Genomic DNA, 21656 nt, shown 5'->3' with positions numbered 1-21656 from the left:
CATAATTCAAACTATTGTCTCTCTAGAGACAATATAAAAAATTATTTAAAAAAAAATAAATGTCCATAATTCAAACTATTGTCTCTCTAGAGACAATATAAAAAATTATTTTTAAAAAAATAAATGTCCGTAATTCAAACTATTGTCTCTCTAGAGACAATATAAAAAATTATTTAAAAAAAAAATAAATAAAATCATTTTGAATGTCTGCTGGCCTGTATCGTTCTCACCTGGAACAGATTCGTAAGATAATAAGCAGGAATCTTCCACACAATACATACATATAATTTCAGTTCCCCATTAATGATCTTTAAAGGGGAAGTATAAAACAAGGGTGAGAATATTTGCAAATCTATTCCAAACATTAAAATTCAGGCTAGAGTTGGGACTTACATTTATAATACATTTTTGCAATTTCCAAAGACTTAAATTTTAGTAAACAAAGAATGTGTGCTAAAAAAAAATTAAATTAGAATTTAAAAATATTATGCTAAATTTGAACTTAGGTTGATTATAAATTTTAACAAGAAACAAGGTTATCAGTTAATTTTGATCTATAACGATTAAATACAAAGCAATTGTTAAAATTAACCGAAGAAAAGATCTTTATGACGGGAATATGCTTTTATATAATGATCGACATACTTACCCAATGACTATTCACAATATGACCATATAAAGCCTATCGTGGAAACAGGAGTTTAAGCCAAATTGCCACTGCAATCATCATTGTGATCCTATTGTTAACTGTGCAGATTCAAAGTCTCTGCTGATATTATAATTTATTATAATTAAAAATAAAAGTGGCTTACGCATGTCCACGAAAGGAAAGCAAGCTGGAAAGCATTCTGCAGGAACCATCAAGCCTTTATGTCATTGTCATAAATATAATAGACACAATTAAGGAAATAAAATTTACAACGCAATTATTTCGATACTTGGAACAAAGTGAAATGGATCAAGAATATAATAAGTTCAGGGCAATCGAACCAAAACAACTTATCGGTTGGCTGCACCATTGGAATTCCTTTTAACTACAAAATGTCTCCCTTGAATTGCTAAGGCCATTTCTAATATTATAAGTTGCAGCTTCACTCCAACTATCAAAACTATCTGCACAAGTAATGCAGCAATAAACACGCAGAAGTCAATAGTTGACAACTTTTCTATATCATTAACTTATATCATTAGTAATTCTACTTCCGAACATTTACAGGGACTTACAGCTAAGGGAACGAAGGAGAACCAAAAGTATGAATGCCAATCTGCTCACCCAGTAATGCAGCGAGTGAAAGAGACAACGTCAGATTCGCTAGTAACAGAAACAAAACTAAACATTGGAGTAAGACAGAGAGTTGTGAAGTCTTACTATGCAAGTGGATAAGCAAAAAGCCCATGGCAAAAGTCCACAGGGGAACACTGCAGATAACGCAATAACTGTTGTAGTGTTAGGTAAAAAGCAAGGGGAGGTTTCCCAGAGAAACAAAACAAAAGGAGGACTGAGAAGCATTGCAGGAGGAAAATCAATTATTATTGCTAGAGACCAAAGTTTTTACGCACAAAAAGTTAATAGAACCTGATTCCAATCACCCTCTTGAAGTCGTCATCCAATGATCTCTTTATATATTTATGAAAATCAAACTTCTTGTTATTTGCAGAGAGATGGGCCTATACAGTACCAAGGAAGAAAATTCACAAGGCAAATCAGATAAATCACGTGAATGAAATGGTTGTTTACATAACCAAGTTGAAATCTAAACGAAGGTTTCAAGTTATGGAGACATACAATGATGAAGCCATGCCGCAAGGTTAGGTAATCAACTTTCCTTATTGACCGAAAGAATTGTCTGAAGAAGAAAACCTGCAATGAATATTAATATTACATGTAAAATGGATTCAAGCAAGATAAATCCCTTGAAAATTTGGAGTATGAATTACTTACCACCCATTTAATAATGGGTGTTCTGCTCCAGAAATTCATATGACGCGTTACAAATGTAGTTTGTTGGGTTAACCTGAACCTTGAAGGATCTGCATGAAACAAACAGCAAGCACGTAGCTGCTTGTACTTGAGAACAATCTTTCTAAAATTCCTCAAAACGTTATCCAATCGTAAATATTCTTGATGTTTGAACCTAAAATCATTTCACAGGTGTCCCCGTTGAAATTTCCAGATTCGTAACCTAGGTTAGGTGCCATTTTTCAAACATGACAGACTGCGAGACGAGGCCATTTAGAGAAGAAAATTGAAAAGAACTCACCATGTGAACATGGATAATCCATTGTTACTATCTCCTTTTCCCATGCTTTCCAACGCCTCATCTATGACCGAAAATGACTTGTATTTTGAGTTAAAGATGTTTCGAACGCATGAAGATATGAAAGCAAATTCAAACCGAGAAAAAATTTAAACTGAATGACATGGGAGAAGATCAGTTATTTCCCATGGCACTTACTTTTGCTCTTGCTAGGGCGATTGTTAGGACACTATATAACGCATGGACAGTTGCCAACGTAAAGATGAAGTAGTGGAGCTGGTTCATGCCAGTGAGGGAGACCAGAGGATACTTACCCTTGAATCAAGAGGGAATGAATAATTATCAAACTATCATAAATATCTTGAATCATATCAAATGGACTAACACGATCTAAGTAACATCTAATAGCATTGGGAAATTCGAATACGCAACATAGAGTTTGGGGTCCACCTCAGAAAAATGATCGATAGCAGGAGCCATTGATTATTCCTTTTGACATGGAAGCATACTATAAGCCAATCCTTTCGGTATACAAATCTTAGAAATGGGCTTCTCTCCATTGGTTAGTAGAAACGAGATGAATCCCATAAGCATCAGTTCTGCAATCCAAAAAAGACCATTTAAAATGTATTATGTCAGCCGATGTCATGTGATGCAATCTCATTCTGAAATTTTGAGAGTTGCTAAAAGATAGACTTGCTACAACGATCTGAATACTTCTTATGAACAGCTCTCAGCTTATTTCCTCCCGCATTTAGGTGAAAATCAACAATGAAATACGCAGATTCCCTGGAACAATGCACATAAACGTTATTACCTCAATGTATAGAGTTAACAAAATGTGCGTACGCCTCCAGATGCTTAGTATGTGCGTTAGTATTAGATAAAGATTCAATTCAGACAGGGTGTTAGTAGCTGAGTTCCAACATATAGTTGATCAAGACACAATGTTCTGGCCGTAGCTGAACAACAATGCCTACCTATAATTGATGAAGAAATCTAAAATGTCCAGGAGTAGGATTTCTTTAGAAGGGTAAAATCACTAAAAGCATGATGCTTTAAAAATTTTAAGGCTTACTTCAGGTCTGCTTCAGAGTAGCCTGTATGAAGGGTATGTGTTTTGTTCCAACATGGATCCTTCCTCAAAGTGCATCGAGCAGTGTAGACAGCAGCAGCAGCAAGCATTGATGGACTGTAGATAGTCCATGCGCTTTATGGAAATATCTTGCCATGCCAAGCACTTAATGTCCAAGAGGCTTAAAAAGGGATAAGAGGCAAAAAGAGGAAATAGGCATATTCAACAATAAAATAATAGAACGAACGAGAAGTGAAACACAGCGAAACCACATAGCCTCCAATTCAAATATAAGTAGACAATACTGGCATCCGTTGTATGATTGCAAACAACATAAATGTTTTCATGTCATTGTCAATAAAATTGAATGTAGGCTAAGAGCATCATGCTTTGAATTCCCCGAGACTCTAACCAAATATTTTTGTTGAATTTACAATTTCTTTCATCCAATTTACAATTTCTTTCATCCATTAGGACATCAGAACATGCTGGAATAAGAACACAAGACATACTATTCATGTTCTTGAATATAAATTTAACACCATGTATAATCATAATTCCACAAGGCTTGGTAAGCAATAAGAAGCACTATTTCTATACAGTTAAAAAGTGGCCATAAAAAGATTTGACACAAGTTAGCAAGACTGATGGTCCCAATGCACAATTATTTTGCCAAATCAGAAAATACACATCTTTGGGGATGCACACTACTGCAAATCTAGAAATATTTACATTAATCTAGGTGAAGAGAGCAATTCTCCTAGTTAAGCAGATAACTAACTCTCGAAATTCTTCTCTGGCATCTTCGTCACTGTCTTTAAAATTTGAGAATTGTCGTCAGTAATACTTCCTTGTGTCCAGCGTTTTAACATCTCCAAAGCTACTTTTGGCTGATCCATTGGGACCATATGACCTGCATCATGAACCTGGTGCAGCAAAATAGAAGATTCCATAAGGAAGAAATTATCTACTTGTACAACGAAATCAAAGATGATCATCGAGTGCCTTTTACCTTGAGAAAACTGAGTGGTCCATAACTGGTTATTAAACATGCTTCCTTATCGTCTACAAGGAAGGATTTTGTAGGTGCCTTCTTGAAATTCTCACTTCCAGACCAATCCATGGAATTCACCCATCTTGAATTGCTTGAAAGACACATAATTTGAACAATTAACTTTTCAATTTTGAAGATTAGACTGACAAGCCTGAAAAACACAACTGCAAATAAGTTAATAACAGACTTAACACCTAAATCATAAAGTCATTGTCCAAAACAAAAACAATATGTTATATGTATACAGTATCATTACCTAACCAATTGCAAATGAGATCATATTCTCATGCATAAACTAGCAACTTAACACCATCCTCCAAGAGTGTTGGAATGCCAACTTCCATATTCCGCATCCAGTCAGTAAGCATAGCTTCATAAACCAAGGGGCTACAGGAGACAAATTTTCGGCTGCCAACCCCCGGGGCATCCCTAACGGAACCCTGGTTTAAGTAATTCTCCATATTTGAAAAATCATAGCACAGGCCACCATTGCACTCCTTCCGAACATCATAGTACTGCAAAATATAAAACAAAATAATGAAAACTAATACCGTAAGATATATAAAACAACGATGACAAACTACATTTTAAGATACAAAATGCTGATAAAATAAACATAATGTCTGGCTGTCCAGTATTTAGAATTTAAGTCTTACATTGATATTCCCAGCTAATGCCATAATGGAATTGAAAATTGAGGTGCACACCAAGTATGATGCAAAGCATGTGACAGTCCCTTTGGTACCTGGCAAGTTATCACACCGGCTATAATCAGAACCTACATTAAGAACCTTCGATAAAGGATCCAGCATAAGATCAGCCGTAACCAGTTACTTAAAACACTTCACAAATGGTAACTAAGGATCATAAAGCAAACAACATTTAGCCATCAAGCTTCTCACAATTTAAAACATAGTAACAAGATTTCAATATGAACACATACAAATCTAGTTCAGTAAACAAAGTATACATCTCATAAATATGAAAATATGCATTTTGTTCCAAATTTTAATAGGATTTCAGCCCCATGAAAAAATATTCCTTGAAATTTGATGACTAGTTTATATTTATAGGTGTCTATTTCTGAGATTTTTGGGCTGTTTTTTATGGATTAAAGGTCTACAAGTATCAAATACATGAGATATATTATAAAAAACGATAAAAAGTGGACCATACTGCAAAATGTTTGTAAAAACACACAATAAACAAGAATGAACTAACTAGAGGAGGGAAAAGCATCACCTATGCACAATATTTTGAGATCCAAATAAGCCTTCACTACTGTTATGGAAAACGCTTGCACAAACAACTTAAAAATTACATTGAATATTTCAAAAACCACATCAACAAACAAGCCTTCCATAGCGGATAAGTGTTCAAAGCCCTTAACACAAATTTTATGGATTGTACTTGCTCATTATGTACTGAAGCAAACACAGTTCAACCAAGAAGAATGATAGATTTTCCATCTGAATTATAGATAGTACGACTTGTCAGTACAGCAGGGTATTATTAGGAATACAATAAAGAAAAGTAATTTAAAACATGAATGCTAGATTTTATGAGGCATTTTCGAAAGTAGATTTGATCAATGCCACATAGGCTACTTTCAACAATATAAAAAGTGGTGTCATTCAAAACTTTACCACTTTGTTGGAATCAACGGCCTTTAGAAACCTGAGGAGGAATACATATGGCCGAGTGGGAACTGTAAGCTTGAAGTTCAGTTGCTTTAATATCGTAGACTCCTGCGAAGAGTTATTATCAATTGATCAGTCAATCTGAATGTTTGGAGACTATGTTGCAATCAATGACGAAGAATTATCAGTTAGAGCTAATTACCATGGCCACTATCTGTTCTGATGTGCATTCATTTGGGAAGATGCGGATGAAGTCATTGACCTGTAGCCAAGTATAAACCAGCTCTTATCAATATTTTGTTACCTATTATAATATAATTTTTGTGTTGATTCCAGCATAAAGCGTAATCTTCTGTAGGAGTAGATATTGCTGGTGTATGTACTTTTATACAGCCAACAAAGTGTTCTTTTAATTAGATATATACACATCCTTTCTTACAGATGTCAACAAGTCATCCTACCTGTGGAGGATAGACTTCTTCATATTTGCTAGCTATAAAAATTGCAGCGATAGCAAGTAATGGCAAATTCTTCCTTGCAATACTCTGAATAGAAAGGTATCTGTCAATGATGTTCACAGTGAGATACAACGTCTCTGGCATTAATTCCAATTCGAGATGCACATGAAAATTTTAAGATTTTGATGTCAGGCCTAAGAGATAGACCATATAAATCTCTTTTAGATCTAAGTTTGACAGCAAATGGAAGTTGGAACTAGCATAGGAACAAAGTTGTACCTCCACCAACCAATCAGTCACGACTGCCCTCATCTTTGCGTTGATTTTAACCTGGTTTGTCATATAATCTGGAGGTACGCAACTCACGTCCTGGGCATACATGAATGCCAAATTTTAGTTAAGGAAAATAAAACTTTACCTTCACCCTAACAAGAAACTGCAATCATTGACAGAGAAACATACCTCAATTGTCCTGTAGAATTTGTATATATCTTCGACGTATTCAACAACTGCCAATTGGTTTTCAATGTTTCCATCATCAATGCTAGGAAGCACCTCATGGGAATCCATGAATGCATCCTGAAATACATTCATCAAGATTATTATTCATTTTCAACTGACTTACATCATAAATAAACACAACACTGACTTGAGGCTATCAAGATAACTAATCATTTTCATCCAACTTACAACATGACTAAAGACAAAGCTATCTTAAGGTTATAAAACTTGCTAGTAATTTGGAGTGGACATGGATACTCTTTGGTTTGTGTATATTTGTTGAACAAGAACAAGAAAAGTATAGGAGAGTGACACAAACCTCACTTTGAGATGTTAGCATTGCAGTCTTTGGTTTGTGTATATTTGTTGAACAAGAACAAGAAAAGTATAAGAGAGTGACACAGACCTCACTTTGAGATGTTAGCATTGCAGTCAATGATGGTGCAGTGTGTTTCCTGGCTTTCAGTTGGCTAGGTCTTTCTAATCCCCCTTCTTGTGCACTTGAGTCGATGTTATCACTAATACAAATGACAGCGTCATTGCTGGTGGTGCAACTGTCATCATTGAGTAAGTTGGCAAGGCATAAAAAAGCAACATAGCCATGACATGGATCTGAATACTTCTCTTGAACATATCTCAGCTCATTTCTTCCTGCACTTAGGTGGAAGTCAACCATGAAGTTTGCACATTCCCTGGAACAAGTAAATCAAATGTTATTCCTTAACAACGTACAGGGTTAACTAAATGTGCACACACCCCAGACAGTTTGATGTGCACATTTGTCAATCTTTCTCATATGTAGAATTAGATACAATTTCAGACAGGTTGCCAGTAAATTAGTGTTGTAGCAGGTCCACTAGGTTTTGGATATATAATCTACAGATTGCGTAATTCATGGAAATTCCTAAGATATTTAGGAGTAAGTATCCTTTGGAAGGTTAAACTCATTAAAAGCATGGTGCCTTGAGAACTAGAAGACTTACTTGAGATCTTCTTTTGAGTAGCCTGTGTGAAGAGCAAGTGTTTTACTCCAACATGGATCCTTCTTCAAAGTGCATTGAGCAGTGTAGACAGCAGCAGCAGCAAGGATTGATGGACTGTATTTGATCATTTTGTAATGAAGCAAACACAGCTCAACCAAGTAAAATGCTAGATTTTCTATCTGAACCATGCGATAATACATTTAATTTTTAACAGTAAAGGAGAGGATTATTAGGAAATACAATGAAGAAAAGACATTTAAACCAAAATCTCAATTTTCCAGAAGCATTTTGAAAGTCAATTTGATCAATACATCAGAAGATTATTCTGACAATACAAAAGAAACAGTGGAGTTCATCACTTTACCACTCTGTCAGGACCAGCTGCCTTGAGAAACCTGACAAGGAATACATATGGAGTGGGAACAGTAAGATTGAATTCCAATCGATTTAATATTGTATGCTCCTGCCAAGTATCATTATCAATGTATCACTCACACTGAATCTTTAAAATCTATTGTAATTAAATGAAACAGAAAGATATCAGCTAGAGATAATTACCATGGCTACTATCATTTTGGATGTGTATTGGTATCCTGAGATGCAGATCAATTCATTGACCTGTAACCAAATATGAATTGATTCTTCTTATGTCAATATTCAACAGCCAACCAGGTATTCTATCAATTAGATATATGCAAAAGGTTTCCTTACAGTCATGCTTATGGATGTCAGTAAGTCATCCTACCTGAGGAGTGCAGGTATCTTGAAATTTGCAAGCTATAAACATCGCAGCGATACCCACTAATTGTAATTCCCACTTCCTAGCAATATAAATAGAAAGGTATCTATCCATAATGTTTACAGTGAGATACAATGTTTCTGGCATTAGTTCACATTTGTGATGCACCTGCAAAATTTAATATTTCGAGGTAAAGCCTAAGAAATTGCCCACATAAAGTTCTTCTAGATCCAACATTGGCAGCAAACGAAGTTAGGATAGGAACTAATTTGTACCTGTATCAACCAATCAATCAGGGTTGCCCTCATTGTCTCATTGATTTCATCCTGCCTTTTCATATAATCTAGAGGTACACGGCTCATGTTCTGGACATACGGGACTGCCAATGATTACTAAATGAAAATTAAAAATTTACCTTCACATTCACACAAATCTCCAATCATTGATAGAGAAACATACCTCAATCTTCTGATAGGACTTGTATATGTCTCCAACATATTCCGCAACTGCCAATTGGTTTCCGAGGTCTCCATCATCAATGCTAGGGAGAACCTCTTGAACGTCCTGAAATACCCCCATCAAAATTATTAATCATTTTTATCCAAACTACATAATAGATAAACAGAAATCAATCTTACAGCTATAAAACCTCTTAGTAATTGGGCGTGGATGTGGGTACTGTTAGCGCTTGAAATTTCACCTCAGGCTGAAAAAGGCAAACCTCAAAGCTACATCAAACCATTCAGCCTCGTAGCTAGCCCTACGGGGCAGGAGAAGGCTCTCTCCGGTCAATCTCGGTAGATTTTCAATAGGATGAGATGACCAACAAGGTAACACTGATATTAGGCTAGTAAAATGATTATAAAGGTTGATTTGGGGGTTTTTGGGGTTTTTGGTGGCAAATTGAGGAGCTGCAATTTAGGGTGCGGGGATTGGACACAGTTTCTGCAGGGGGGTCTTTGGGGCAAGGTAGGAGCCTGTATTGATGTCTTTAGCTGAAGTGGATGATTAGGAAAGAAAGATAAGAAGGCTAAAGAGAGCAAACAATGAATTTGAATTCTCTTTAGACAGTAGAAAACATAGAAATTAAACAAATTTAAAAGCAGAGCATGGCAAGCATGAATTCTTACTTTAACACTTCATTTGTTTAATATGCAGCAGTATAGAAAGGAAATGAATCACATAACAAAGCTTACTATAACATGGAGAAACACATCATCAACACATGAGTCCACAAGAATCCCAAAGATGACTGCAAAACCCTGGTCTTCCTTAGCCAAAAATTGCAGAGATATAAGTGAAATAATACAGTGATAGCTTCTCCCTCAAGAGTCCAACCATGAAAATGAGCAAGAAAGTACATAATATAGATGATCTAACCTCTTTCCCTGCCTCCATGGGTCGAGCTCACTATCCTAGGAGCTGTTTGAACCGCTTCTAAACTAAGCACTACAAAATAGGCAGTCAAAACAACTTGCCTCTATAAACTTGGAAACCAGTTCATACATTCAATTTTTACCCTTTACATGAAAGCAACTTCTAGAAGAGTTAAACAAGAGTAAAAGTATCCAAAAATTGTCACAATTACATCCAAGAGGACCACCATCCACCTCAAAAAGTCAAACTAGAGCCAAACTGCGTTTTCTGGGCTGAACAGGTCAAATCTGGCAAAGTTTCCTCAACGGGTCGCCCACATTTCCTCAACGGGTTGCGCACTTTGAAGCTCTGTTTGGAGGCCTTCCCGGTGTCAGAATTAGGTGCAAGATAGCTCGTTGGAAAGGTCTCTGAGTCTACTTTCCAACCCAACTAGAATTTTGGGATTTGGAGGTCATTTTCCTAGTCAAAAGTCAATTCTCCCAAGACTGCTTCTGCAACTCAAAAAAGGAGCAGAAAGTCAAATTTTGCCTGTATTTTGACCTTCTGGAGGCCCAAATCCCCATAAAAACTCAAGTCCATCCATAGGCATGTGTAATTTTGCATGAAAAATCTAGAAATGTTGATTTTTTGCAAAACGGAGCTACGATGACAAAGGGTCTCACCGGGGGTGAGACCCGTTGAGAAGCCAAAACCTGTAAATTTCCCAAAAATATCAAAATTACCCAAAATTCTCAAAAAATTTTGGGATTTGTGCTGTAGCTGATGCTAGTGAGTGCCATGATCTTTGAGGGATGCCTCAGCCAAGATACGGAGTGGATTGGTCTTCTTCCTCCGCCTAAGAGCCTCGGACAACCTCCTTTGGAACATTTTCATCTTGGCTTTGCATACATGCATTCTTGCCCAATAGTGATTCTTCATGTTTCTCAACAGCTTTTTCTCTTGGTTGGCCTTAGCCAACAGCCTCTCCAAGTGGGCATTCTCCTGAATGAGCAGTGACTCTCGGTCAGCAGGCAATGGATCACCGGGCCTCCTACGGTTCAAGACTCGGTCGCTACGAATCCTCCATAGCTCATCAAGTGCCTTCTCCTCCTCTAGCTGTGTGTTCCGCTGCTCCAGGTAGGTGATGGTCCATTGGGCACCCTCAAGTCTCCTCTGTAAAACATCATTTTCAGCCCTAAGATGCTGAATGATCTCCTTCACCTCTTGGCTAGGAGAACTGGCCTCGAGATCAATCACCGGATCCTCATGAATCATGGGCTCTTTGCCCCTCTGCAGTACCTGTGCTGGTGAAGAAAGCGAGGCCCCTTCCACCTGATGTGGAGATAACACTCGCTGAGCTGAAGATGAAGGCGAGACCCCTTCCACCTGCTGTGGAGATAGTACTCGCCTAGCTGCTGCAAATAAGGCCCTTGGGCCTTTCTGATAAGTGACCAAAGGAGTGAAGCTGACATGTCGGGTGACGGGAGCATCAGGCTGCTGAGATGGTCCTCCCTCCTCATGAATGACCTCCTGATGTGGCTGAGGTGGCACTGTGAAAAACTCACGGGAGATGAACTCCTCCCATGAGATGCCCTGCTGTGTTAACTGATGTGAGACTATGAGCTGAATCAAACCATAATGACATAAGCTCCTGTACTGCTGGGCCGGGGTCTTCTTCTGCAACATGGGAACCATCCTCTGAATGTTATGAAAGAAGAAGACCGAGATGTTCATCATCCTCACTCGGGTGAAATGCATCAAAAGGCGAATGTGATATGAGTACACCTGTGAAAATCTGCCCTCACAGGTAAAATAATGCATAATAAGCCTCATGATGGGAGCATACTCGCTCCGGAGAAATCTGAATGGAAAAACACCCGCCAAATGTCTCACGAATGGTGGTCAGACATAGGGCTCAAAGTGAATAAAATCTAGCAACCTGCGCTTAGGCCACACCTCACCCACATTCGGTATCCCTGTAGCCTGTGAGATCACCTCAGGTGTCAATGTAAAGTTCACCCCTGCCAGAGTGACATGTCCATCATGGAGGTATAAAACAAACAAGCGGGCCAACTCTCTATGGTGCTGAATTCGAGACATCCTCTCACAGAACTCATAACAAGACATGTACTGAAAACAAGTCACTGCCATGGGACAAGCCTGTAATTCTGCCAAAGAGGTGGGCTCCTCTCGCTTATGATGTCCACCCTTACCTCCCCTACGAGGCCTCCTCTGTACCTCAGCCTCTGTAGATGATGAATGGTCATCACTTTGCTCATAAGTTTTAGTTTCTGACATGGTTTAGGAGCAAAGTGGACAAACTGAATTGTTGTCTCTGCCTGCAAAAAGTGCTGAAATCTATGCTGTTTCAAGGGGAAAAAGACATGAGGGAAATGTTAGGGGAGGGATCTTTTAACAAGGAATGGGAATATATAAATATTACAGGGAATTTTTAAGGGTAATTTTGCAAATGATTATGCATATAGGAACACATATTTGTAATTGGGAAATCATTTGTGAAGATCATTACATATGGGAAAAAACATGTATGAAAGTGAACATGGGAATATGCATACATGTATTAATAGGGGAAGTAGGGAAACCATACACAAAAACTGCTGATATATTCATCAACATTGTCTTTTGTTTTCACATGAATTTTTACACATGTATATGGTAGAGGGAAATTAGGATTTTGTATGCTTTGGGAAAGGGGTAGGGTTTACATTTTTAGTCATTAAGGATGGGGAAAGATTTGCATTTTATTTGTAAAATACAATGGGAAAAGAGAAGAACATATAAATGTGAGTGAAAGGGAAAGGAGGGAAACAAACCAAAGGGAAAAATGACTTGAAACAACATAAACCCTAGCACCATTTTCTCATTAACATTGCAGCCATATAAGGAGTTCCACTTGCAAAATTTTAATCATTTTAACATGTTCATGACACCCACCATCATAACCAGCAATTAATCCATGTTTAGAGCACCTACCTCGAGCAAATTGATAGCTTGGAAAGAGTTTGAGGTAATTGGTTTGAAGTTTGCAGCAAGGCGGTTCAACGGGTCGCGCAGGCCACCCAACGGGTCGCGCACGTTGCTTTTCTGAACTGCAGAAGAGCTCTCAACGGGTCGCGCACCACCCAACGGGTCGCGCACCTGGCTCAACGGGTCGCGTTTTGCAGGAGGCTTTTGGAGGCCTTCCTGATGTCAGAATTGGATACAAGATAGCTCGTTGGAAAGGTCTTTGAGTCTACTTTCCAACCCAATTTGAATTGTTCAATTTGGAGTTCATTTGACCTGTCAAAAATCAAATCTCCCAATACTGGTCAAAAAGTGCCAAATGAGGCTGCATCAAGGAAGAGTGTTGTTGCAGTCGGCTTTTGAATGCCTTCCTCAACCCCAAATTGAGCTCATGATAGCTCATTAGAAAGCTATTTATGTATAGTTATCATTTTACCCATCAAGAAAATAATTTGGCCAACAAAGCTAGGAGAAAACTTGATTTTCCCAAGGTCACTTCAGAGGTGTCTTTGATTCTCCTGAGGCAACGGTATTCTTGACATTTCTCTCAAAAAATGAAACCTGTGCAAAAAGTGAAGGAGGTTTTTCTTCTGTGGCATGTTCTAGAAAAAAACCTCTCTCAGTTTCCCAAAATTCATCTTTGATTGCTCTGAAACATCATTTGAGTGAAACTTGTCCCGATGTGTGAAACAAGGAATTCTGTCGAAATGAAGCGAAATGAAGGGGATAAGGGGCTTCTAAATTCTTGAGGAAATTTTTGGGAGTGGGGAGGGATGTTAGGAAGCAGGGGAAAGTGGAATCGCAGAGATTGAGTGAGGGGAAGGGGTCCAAAAGGGCAAAACACAGTCCCAACCTAGAAAATTGCCAGGTTGTAGCTAGAAACTAGGGTTTGTGCAAAAATGAGGAATTTGGCGGATCTAAGGGATGGGAAGTGTTTGATAAGGTATTTTAAGGATAGGGGAAGGTGTATGAACATCTGGATACAAGTTTTGCCGATGATTTGACCGTCCAAGAGAAATTGGCTTCAAAACCCTAGGAGAGGGAAATGAACTTGCCAAAGCACAACTGAAGCATGAACAAGATGTAAAATGACTCATTAGACACTGACATGATAATGAAAACCCTATGAATGATGATAGACTCAGCTGAATAGTGACATATATTGGCATTTGGACAACTTTAGAAGGAGTTAAAGCAAACCCTAGACCTAATGCCTAGTGACCAAATTTTGCTTGAAAACTCTTTGAAATGACAAAATTTGACCTTGACACTTCAAAATCACTTTGTAAGAGCATATTTGATCACTGGAGGAAGGCTGGAAAGACTGACACTAACATTGGCTCCAATGGGGGTGGTAGCTCCTTGGAGGTACCAGGAACCTTAGACCTCTGGGAGAGCAGACCAGTGCTTTCAGCCATTGGGCAATGGAGTCAAAAACTCAAGCTGAAATGCATGACTGAAAACCGACTAAAACTAACTTAACAACAAGACTGAAAATGGACTAACAAAGGACTCATGACTCAACTAAAAACTGACTCAATACTTAAACACAATCGACCAACTGAAAATGATGCTCAAAGTGGAGCTTATTCATCACAACCTACTCTAACAGTTTCATTCATCACCTGATCAAGTGAAATGAAACAACCAATGCAACCAAGTAAGTATCTCATCTGCTGTTCGAAATCTCCGCAAGTTCTCACTTATGACCAACAAGAGAGAACTACTGAAAGGCAACTCCCATGACAACTTAGAAACAGATCCTTTGAATGATATGAATCCTCTATCCGCCTCCAAAAACACTGCATAAGGATCATGAAATTCAAGCACACTGGAACTTAGCTCATCCAATGGATTACTTCTCGTTTCCTCATACCATGAATGCAAACTTTGATCTGAGTCTTGTGACGAGACCTCTGCTAAAAATGACATAGAAACTGGCTGTCGGATCAAATTCATATCAGCACATGCTTCAAGCTCACATGTACTTAATGGAGAAAGACTTTGACTGCAAACCTCATCCAAAACATCAGCTATTGGATCATGAAAAACTTGAAAAGACTGCTGCAATGTATCCATTGAAAATGTATGACATCCTTCTAGCTGTTCATCTTTTTCTTGAGAGATTTTATGAAGATTCTGCCTTATAAACTGAAATGCTTCGAAACAAAAGGGTATAGAATCTTCCTGCATCATCAAATCATGTATTTCATCTGCCACACCTTCGTCTGTAATATGACCTTCAATTTCATTTGGTGGCTGCTCAAGAATTTGGTTATCTGTCTCATCCTCAACATTAACACTGAGAGATTGCTGATTTGTTATAGGCTGTCCATTTAAAGATTTACTATACAACCTACCCTTCAAAAACTGAAATGATTCGAAACAAAAAGGTAGGGAACCTTCTTGTATCATTTGATCAAATATGTCAACTTCCATGCCTTCATCTGCAATTTGACAACCAATGGCATTTGGGGGCTGCAAATCTGAATATGAGAAGTCTTGAACAAGGTTTTTATTGCCTTCAAGATGGTCTAGATCAAGACTTGTTGACAGCTGATTCCTAATTTCATGGAAGTTGTCTCTGATGAACTGAAATGAATCAAAACAAAGAGGCAAAGATCCTTCACTTACTTCCCAATTTTCTGCACTTTCCTCATCGATGTCATAGCTGATATGTGATGGTTGAACATTGTATTCAAGCTGCTGAAAATGAACTTTTTCCTCCCACAAACTAGCTGCTGGTTCGTCTGCAAGATTAGCGTTTGTTTGGAGAACATAATCATCATCATACTGATCATAATGAGGCAAATCATCATCAAACATACACATCATATCAATAGCTCTCTCTTCTTCACAATGATCTATAAAACAATCACTACGACAACTAGGGTAAGAAACAAAATGTTTTGGATCAGCAACTTGTTCTTCTTCAATCAGCGCACCATGAACATCATAATCATTCCTTGAGTTGATCTTGTCCATCATCTTTTCCACTGCACTTACCAAAATGTCAAGCTTTACCTCTAGAGATGTTGATTCGGCCAGATCTATGTTTTTCATCTCTTCTTCCTTCATCCTTGCCCTTCGGATCAGCAGATGTGCCTCTACACTTACTGCACTGTTTTGCATCTCGTGAAGTGTTGCAATATCCCTTTCTCTCAGCTGAAACTCCATCTCCGGATCAAAGGCACCCGGATAGTGCAAAAGAGCAGATCTAGGAGTAGGCCTTATATCAACTGGCATTGAATAATAAACTTGGTTAAATCTGGCTGAAAATTGTTGTACTGTCTCCCCTGGCAATCTTTTTAGCTGGTTATATTCTTCTACAATCAAGAAAAGGTTCTGCCCGATCATCCACCTATCGAGAAAAACTTTGACGAACTGCTGGAAATCTGAGATGCTCGCATCAGGCAGGGCTTTGAACCAACTCTTCACTTTGGCTTGCAAAGAAAGAGCAAAAAGCCTTATACTAACATCTTCTTCATCAATTAGGTGCAGGATAGCTCGTTGGAAAGGTCTCTAAGTCTACTTTCCAACCCAACTAGAATTTTTGGATTTGGAGATCATTTGCTCAGTACAAAGGCAATTCTCCCAAGACTGCTTCTGCAACTCAAAAAAGGGGCAGAAAGTCAAATTTTGCCTGTATTTTGACCTTCTGGAGGCCCAAATCCCCATAAAAACTCAAGTCCATCCATAGGCATGTGTAACTTTGCATGAAAAATCTAGAAATGTTGAGTTTTTGCAAAACGGAGCTACGATGACAAAGGGTCTCATCGGGGGTGAGACCCGTTGAGAAGCCAAAACCTGTAAATTTCCCAAAAATATCAAAATTACCCAAAATTCTCAAAAATTTTTGGGATTTGTGCTGTAGCTGATGCTAGTGAGTGCCATGATATTTGAGGGATGCCTCAGCCAAGATACGGAGTGGATTGGTCTTCTTCCTCCGCCTAAGAGCCTCAGACAACCTCCTTTGGAACATTTTCATCTTGGCTTTGCATACATGCATTCTTGCCCAATAGTGATTCTTCATGTTTCTCAACAGATTTTTCTCTTGGCTGGCCTTAGCCAACAGCCTCTCCAAGTGAGCATTCTCCTGAATGAGCAGTGACTCTCGGTCAGCAGGCAATGGATCACCGGGCCTCCTACGGTTCAAGACTCGGTCACTACGAATCCTCCATAGCTCATCAAGTGCCTTCTCCTCCTCTAGCTGTGTGTTCCGCTGCTCCAGGTAGGTGATGGTCCATTGGGCACCCTCAAGTCTCCTCTGTAAAACATCATTTTCAGCCCTAAGATGCTGAATGATCTCCTTCACCTCTTGGCTAGGAGAACTGGCCTCGAGATCAATCAACGGATCCTCATGAATCATGGGCTCTTTGCCCCTCTGCAGTACCTGTGCTGGTGAAGAAAGCAAGGCCCCTTCCACTTGATGTGGAGATAACACTCGCTGAGCTGAAGATGAAGGCGAGACCCCTTCCACCTGCTGTGGAGATAGTACTCGCCTAGCTGCTGCAAATAAGGCCCTTGGGCCTTTCTGATAAGTGACCAAAGGAGTGAAGCTAACATGTCGGGTGACGGGAGCATCAGGCTGCTGAGATGGTCCTCCCTCCTCATGAATGACCTCCTGATGTGGCTGAGGTGGCACTATGAAAAACTCACGGGAGATGAACTCCTCCCATGAGATGCCCTGCTGTGTCAACTGATGTGAGACTATGAGCTGAATCAAACCATAATGACATAAGCTCCTGTACTGCTGGGCCGGGGTCTTCTTCTGCAACATGGGCACCATCCTCTGAATGTTATGAAAGAAGAAGACCGGGATGTTCATCATCCTCACTCGGGTGAAATGCATCAAAAGGCGAATGTGATATGAGTACACCTGTGAAAATCTGCCCTCACAGGTAAAATAATGCATAATAAGCCTCATGATGTGAGCATACTCGCTCCGGAGAAATCTGAATGGAAAAACACCCGCCAAATGTCTCACGAATGGTGGTCGGACATAGGGCTCAAAGTGAATAAAATATAGCAACCTGCGCTTAGGCCACACCTCACCCACATTCGGTATCCCTGTAGCCTGTGAGATCACCTCAGGTGTCAATGTAAAGTTCACCCCTGCCAGAGTGACATGTCCATCATGGAGGTGTAAAACAAACAAGCGGGCCAACTCTCTATGGTGCTGAATCCGAGACATCCTCTCACAGAACTCATAACAAGACATGTACTGAAAACAAGTCACTGCCATGGGACAAGCCTGTAATTCTGCCAAAGAGGTGGGCTCCTCTCGCTTATGATGTCCACCCTTACCTCCCCTACGAGGCCTCCTCTGTACCTCAGCCTCTGTAGATGATGAATGGTCATCACTTTGCTCATAAGTTTTAGTTTCTGACATGGTTTAGGAGCAAAGTGGACAAACTGAACTGCTGTCTCTGCCTACAAAAAGTGCTGCAATCTATGATGTTTCAAGGGGAAAAAGACATGAGGGAAATGTTAGGGGAGGGATCTTTTAACAAGGAATGGGAATATATAAATATTACAGGGAAATTTTAAGGGAAATTTTGCAAATCATTATGCATATAGGAACACATATTTGTAATTGGGAAATCATTTGCAAAGATCATTACATATGGGAAAAAACATGTATGAAAGTGAACATGGGAATATGCATACATGTATTAATAGGGGAAGTAGGGAAACCATACACAAAACCTGCTGATATATTCATCAACATTTTCTTTTGTTTTCACATGAATTTTTACACATGTATATGGTAGAGGGAAATTAGGATTTTGTATGCTTTGGGAAAGGGGTAGGGTTTACATTTTTAGTCATTAAGGATGGGGAAAGATTTGCATTTTATTTGTAAAATACAATGGGAAAAGAGAAGAACATATAAATGTGAGTGAAAGGGAAAGGAGGGAAACAAACCAAAGGGAAAAATGACTTGAAACAACATAAACCCTAGCACCATTTGCTCATTAACATTGCAGCCGTATAAGGAGTTCCACTTGCAAAATTTTAATCATTTTAACATGTTCATGACACCCACCATCATAACCGGCAATTAATCCATGTTTAGAGCAGCTACCTCGAGCAAATTGATAGCTTGGAAAGAGTTTGAGGTAATTGGTTTGAATTTTGCAGCAAGGCGGTTCAACGGGTCGCGCAGGCCGCCCAACGGGTCGTGCACCACCCAACGGGTCGCGCACGTTGTTTTTCTGAACTGCAGAAGAGCTCTCAACGGGTCGCGCACCACCCAACGGGTCGCGCACCTGGCTCAACGGGTCGTGTTTTGCAGGAGGTTTTTGGAGGCCTTCTGGATGTCAGAATCGGGTGCAAGATAGCTCGTTGGAAAGGTCTTTGAGTCTAATTTCCAACCCAATTGGAATTTTTCAATTTGGAGTTCATTTGACCTGACAAGAATCAAATCTCCCAAGACTGGTCAAAAAGTGCCAAATGAGGCTGCATCAAGGAAGAGTGTTGTTGCAGTCAGCTTTTGAATGCCTTCCTCAACCCCAAATTGAGCTCATGATAGCTCATTAGAAATATCTTTGTGTCTAGTTATCATTTTACCCATCAAGAAAATCATTTGGCCAACCAAGCTAGGAGAAAGCTTGATTTTACCAAGGTCACTTCAGAGGTGTCTTTGATTCTCCTGAGGAAACGGTATTCTTGACATCTCTCTCAAACAATGACACCTGTGAAAAAAGTGAAGGAGGTTTTTCTTCTTTGGCATGTTCTGGACAAAAAAATCTCTCAGTTTCCCAAAATTCATCATTGATTGCTCTGAAACATCATTTGAGTGAAACTTGTCTCGATGTGTGAAACAAGGAATTCTGTCGAAATGAAGCGAAATGAAGGGGATAGGGGGCTTCTAAATTCTTGAGGAAATTTTTGGGAGTGGGGAGGGATGTTAGGAAGCAGGGGAAAGTGGAATCTCAGAGATTGAGCAAGGGGAAGGGGTCCAAAAGGGCAAAACACAGTCCCAACCTAGAAAATTGCCAGGTTGTAGCTAGAAACTAGGGTTTGTGCAAAAATGAGGAATTTGGTGGATCTAAGGGATGGGAAGTGTTTGATAAGGTATTTTAAGGATAGGGGAAGGTGTATGAACATCTGGATACATGTTTTGCCGATGATTTGACCGTCCAAGAGAAATTGGCTTCAAAACCCTAGGAGAGGGAAATGAACTTGCCAAAGCACAACTGAAGCATGAACAAGATGTAAAATGACTCATTAGACACTGACATGATAATGACAACCCTATGAATGATGATAGAATCAGCTGAATAGTGACATAGATTGGCATTTGGACAACTTTAGAAGGAGTTAAAGCAAACCCTAGACCTAATGCCTAGTGACCAAATTTTGCTTGAAAACTCTTTGAAATGACAAAATTTGACCTTGACACTTCAAAATCACTTTGTAAGAGCATATTTGATCACTGGAGGAAGGCTGGAAAGACTGACACTAACAGGTACCTTTGGCTGATATATATTTGGATTTGAGCCAGTGCATAAAACAAGAAAAGTATCAGAAAACTAATAAACTTAATCAATAAGACAGACCTCACTTCGAGCTGTTAGCACCGCAGTCTGTGACTGTGCTATGGGTTTCATTGCTTTGAGTTGGCTAGATGTTTGTAATCCCCCATCTTGTGCACTTGAGTCTACGCTATCACTGATAGAAACTACATTATCCTTCTTTCTAGCAGTGTCATTCTCAGCCTTCCTTCTGACAATCCGCCTCTGTTTGTTTCCCCGGACTGCCTTTGCCTCTGCTTTGGCTCCTGCCTTAACAACAATATCATCTGCTTGGAATTGCTGGAATCAAAATGGGAAAATTAAAGAGTGAGATTCCATGCTTGGGCTCACAGAAAATAGAGAACAGAATGAGTCCCGTGAAATGAAAACAAAGAGCAACAAATTAAACATGCCCAGAAAAACAGAATACTAGGCAGGAAGATCGAAAAAGCAGGTGGCTGAACACAGAGGTTTTTCCTGGTTGCTAGTTCAATTCCCCAGGAGATTTTCCTTTATAAATGGTAGACCCAGTTCTGAATTTCAGAACTTCCTCGTTATCTTCCACCATGCTTTAAGGTGAGACAGCTATATGCAATCTTTGAAGCAGCAAAGGAGACCCTCGATAGTATCATGGGAGACATTCAAAATGCTGTTGAAGGATCAGTTCTATGATATTGGATATCAAGAAGATCCATTTAATTGTGATATTTTCACAAACAGAAGAAAAATTGTTCAGGACTACACCACTGAATATAAGAAATCAGCAATCTTGCTAGATCTCAAAGTAGAAGTTCCTCAAACGTTGATAAAAAATTGAGGAGAACTACATGGCTACATCAGAAAGGAATTTACCCCATTTGAAGTAAAGAACCTCAATGATGCTGGTAAGAAGGCTCTATTTATTGAGTACAAGAACAGAAAACCAGCAGTAAGTGGGGAAATGGAAAACCAAGGAAAGGTACCTAACATCAAAATCCTCCCAAGCAAACGAACAGAAATAGGACTTTCACCACTGCTCAGTGACTCAAAAGACAACACCAGGAATCAC

General features: G+C 39.2%; 4 protein-coding genes across 4 annotated transcripts; all 4 read right to left on the bottom strand.

The window, feature by feature from the left end:
* Positions 1 to 3905: 3905 nt before the first annotated feature.
* On the bottom strand, positions 3906 to 4640 carry LOC149200810 (serine carboxypeptidase-like). Its single transcript, XM_089401081.1, has 3 exons — positions 4633 to 4640; positions 4346 to 4538; positions 3906 to 4259 (listed from the first exon to the last, which is right to left on the bottom strand). The coding sequence occupies exons 1-3, from the start codon at positions 4638 to 4640 to the stop codon at positions 4110 to 4112; spliced, it is 351 nt and encodes a 116-aa protein (XP_089257207.1). The 3' UTR covers positions 3906 to 4109.
* An 11-nt stretch (positions 4641 to 4651) lies between these two features.
* LOC149200809 (serine carboxypeptidase-like) lies at positions 4652 to 5789 on the bottom strand. The gene is made up of 2 exons (XM_089399638.1): positions 5044 to 5789; positions 4652 to 4902 (listed from the first exon to the last, which is right to left on the bottom strand). The coding sequence occupies exons 1-2, from the start codon at positions 5197 to 5199 to the stop codon at positions 4672 to 4674; spliced, it is 387 nt and encodes a 128-aa protein (XP_089255764.1). The 5' UTR covers positions 5200 to 5789; the 3' UTR covers positions 4652 to 4671.
* A 232-nt stretch (positions 5790 to 6021) lies between these two features.
* LOC149200808 (cyclin-B1-5-like) lies at positions 6022 to 7065 on the bottom strand. The gene is made up of 5 exons (XM_089401080.1): positions 6948 to 7065; positions 6693 to 6854; positions 6489 to 6572; positions 6230 to 6289; positions 6022 to 6135 (listed from the first exon to the last, which is right to left on the bottom strand). The coding sequence occupies exons 1-5, from the start codon at positions 7053 to 7055 to the stop codon at positions 6022 to 6024; spliced, it is 528 nt and encodes a 175-aa protein (XP_089257206.1). The 5' UTR covers positions 7056 to 7065.
* Positions 7066 to 7138: 73 nt separating this feature from the next.
* Positions 7139 to 21176, bottom strand: LOC149200807 (G2/mitotic-specific cyclin S13-7-like). The gene is made up of 9 exons (XM_089401079.1): positions 21156 to 21176; positions 20654 to 20908; positions 9168 to 9272; positions 8984 to 9073; positions 8715 to 8876; positions 8528 to 8587; positions 8334 to 8432; positions 7970 to 8148; positions 7139 to 7678 (listed from the first exon to the last, which is right to left on the bottom strand). The coding sequence occupies exons 1-9, from the start codon at positions 21174 to 21176 to the stop codon at positions 7195 to 7197; spliced, it is 1455 nt and encodes a 484-aa protein (XP_089257205.1). The 3' UTR covers positions 7139 to 7194.
* Positions 21177 to 21656: the final 480 nt, after the last annotated feature.

This window comes from Pinus tabuliformis, chromosome 2_1, assembly GCF_031772625.1.
Source record: "Pinus tabuliformis cultivar Carrire ecotype Pingquan chromosome 2_1, CPIR1, whole genome shotgun sequence".
In the NCBI taxonomy this organism is placed as follows: Eukaryota; Viridiplantae; Streptophyta; class Pinopsida; order Pinales; family Pinaceae; genus Pinus; species Pinus tabuliformis.
This window is presented reverse-complemented; position numbering and strand designations above follow the sequence as displayed.

Bases quoted from the DNA above. Each gene is read 5' to 3' on its own strand.
- LOC149200810 (XM_089401081.1), bottom strand. The intron at 4,260-4,345 runs GTAAAAGGCACT...TTGCTGCACCAG, and splicing joins GACCACTCAGTTTTCTCAAG to GTTCATGATGCAGGTCATAT.
- LOC149200809 (XM_089399638.1), bottom strand. From the start codon at position 5,199: ATGCTGGATCCTTTATCGAAGGTTCTTAATGTAGGTTCTGATTATAGC. The intron at 4,903-5,043 runs GTAAGACTTAAA...TATATTTTGCAG, and splicing joins CATTAGCTGGGAATATCAAT to TACTATGATGTTCGGAAGGA.
- LOC149200808 (XM_089401080.1), bottom strand. From the start codon at position 7,055: ATGGATTCCCATGAGGTGCTTCCTAGCATTGATGATGGAAACATTGAA. The intron at 6,573-6,692 runs GTCTATCTCTTA...CTTTCTATTCAG, and splicing joins ATCTAAAAGAGATTTATATG to AGTATTGCAAGGAAGAATTT. The intron at 6,136-6,229 runs GTAATTAGCTCT...AACTCTTCGCAG, and splicing joins CAGAACAGATAGTGGCCATG to GAGTCTACGATATTAAAGCA.
- LOC149200807 (XM_089401079.1), bottom strand. From the start codon at position 21,176: ATGGTGGAAGATAACGAGGAA. The intron at 8,588-8,714 runs GTAGGATGACTT...ATTTGGTTACAG, and splicing joins AAGATACCTGCACTCCTCAG to GTCAATGAATTGATCTGCAT. The intron at 8,433-8,527 runs GTAATTATCTCT...GATACTTGGCAG, and splicing joins CCAAAATGATAGTAGCCATG to GAGCATACAATATTAAATCG.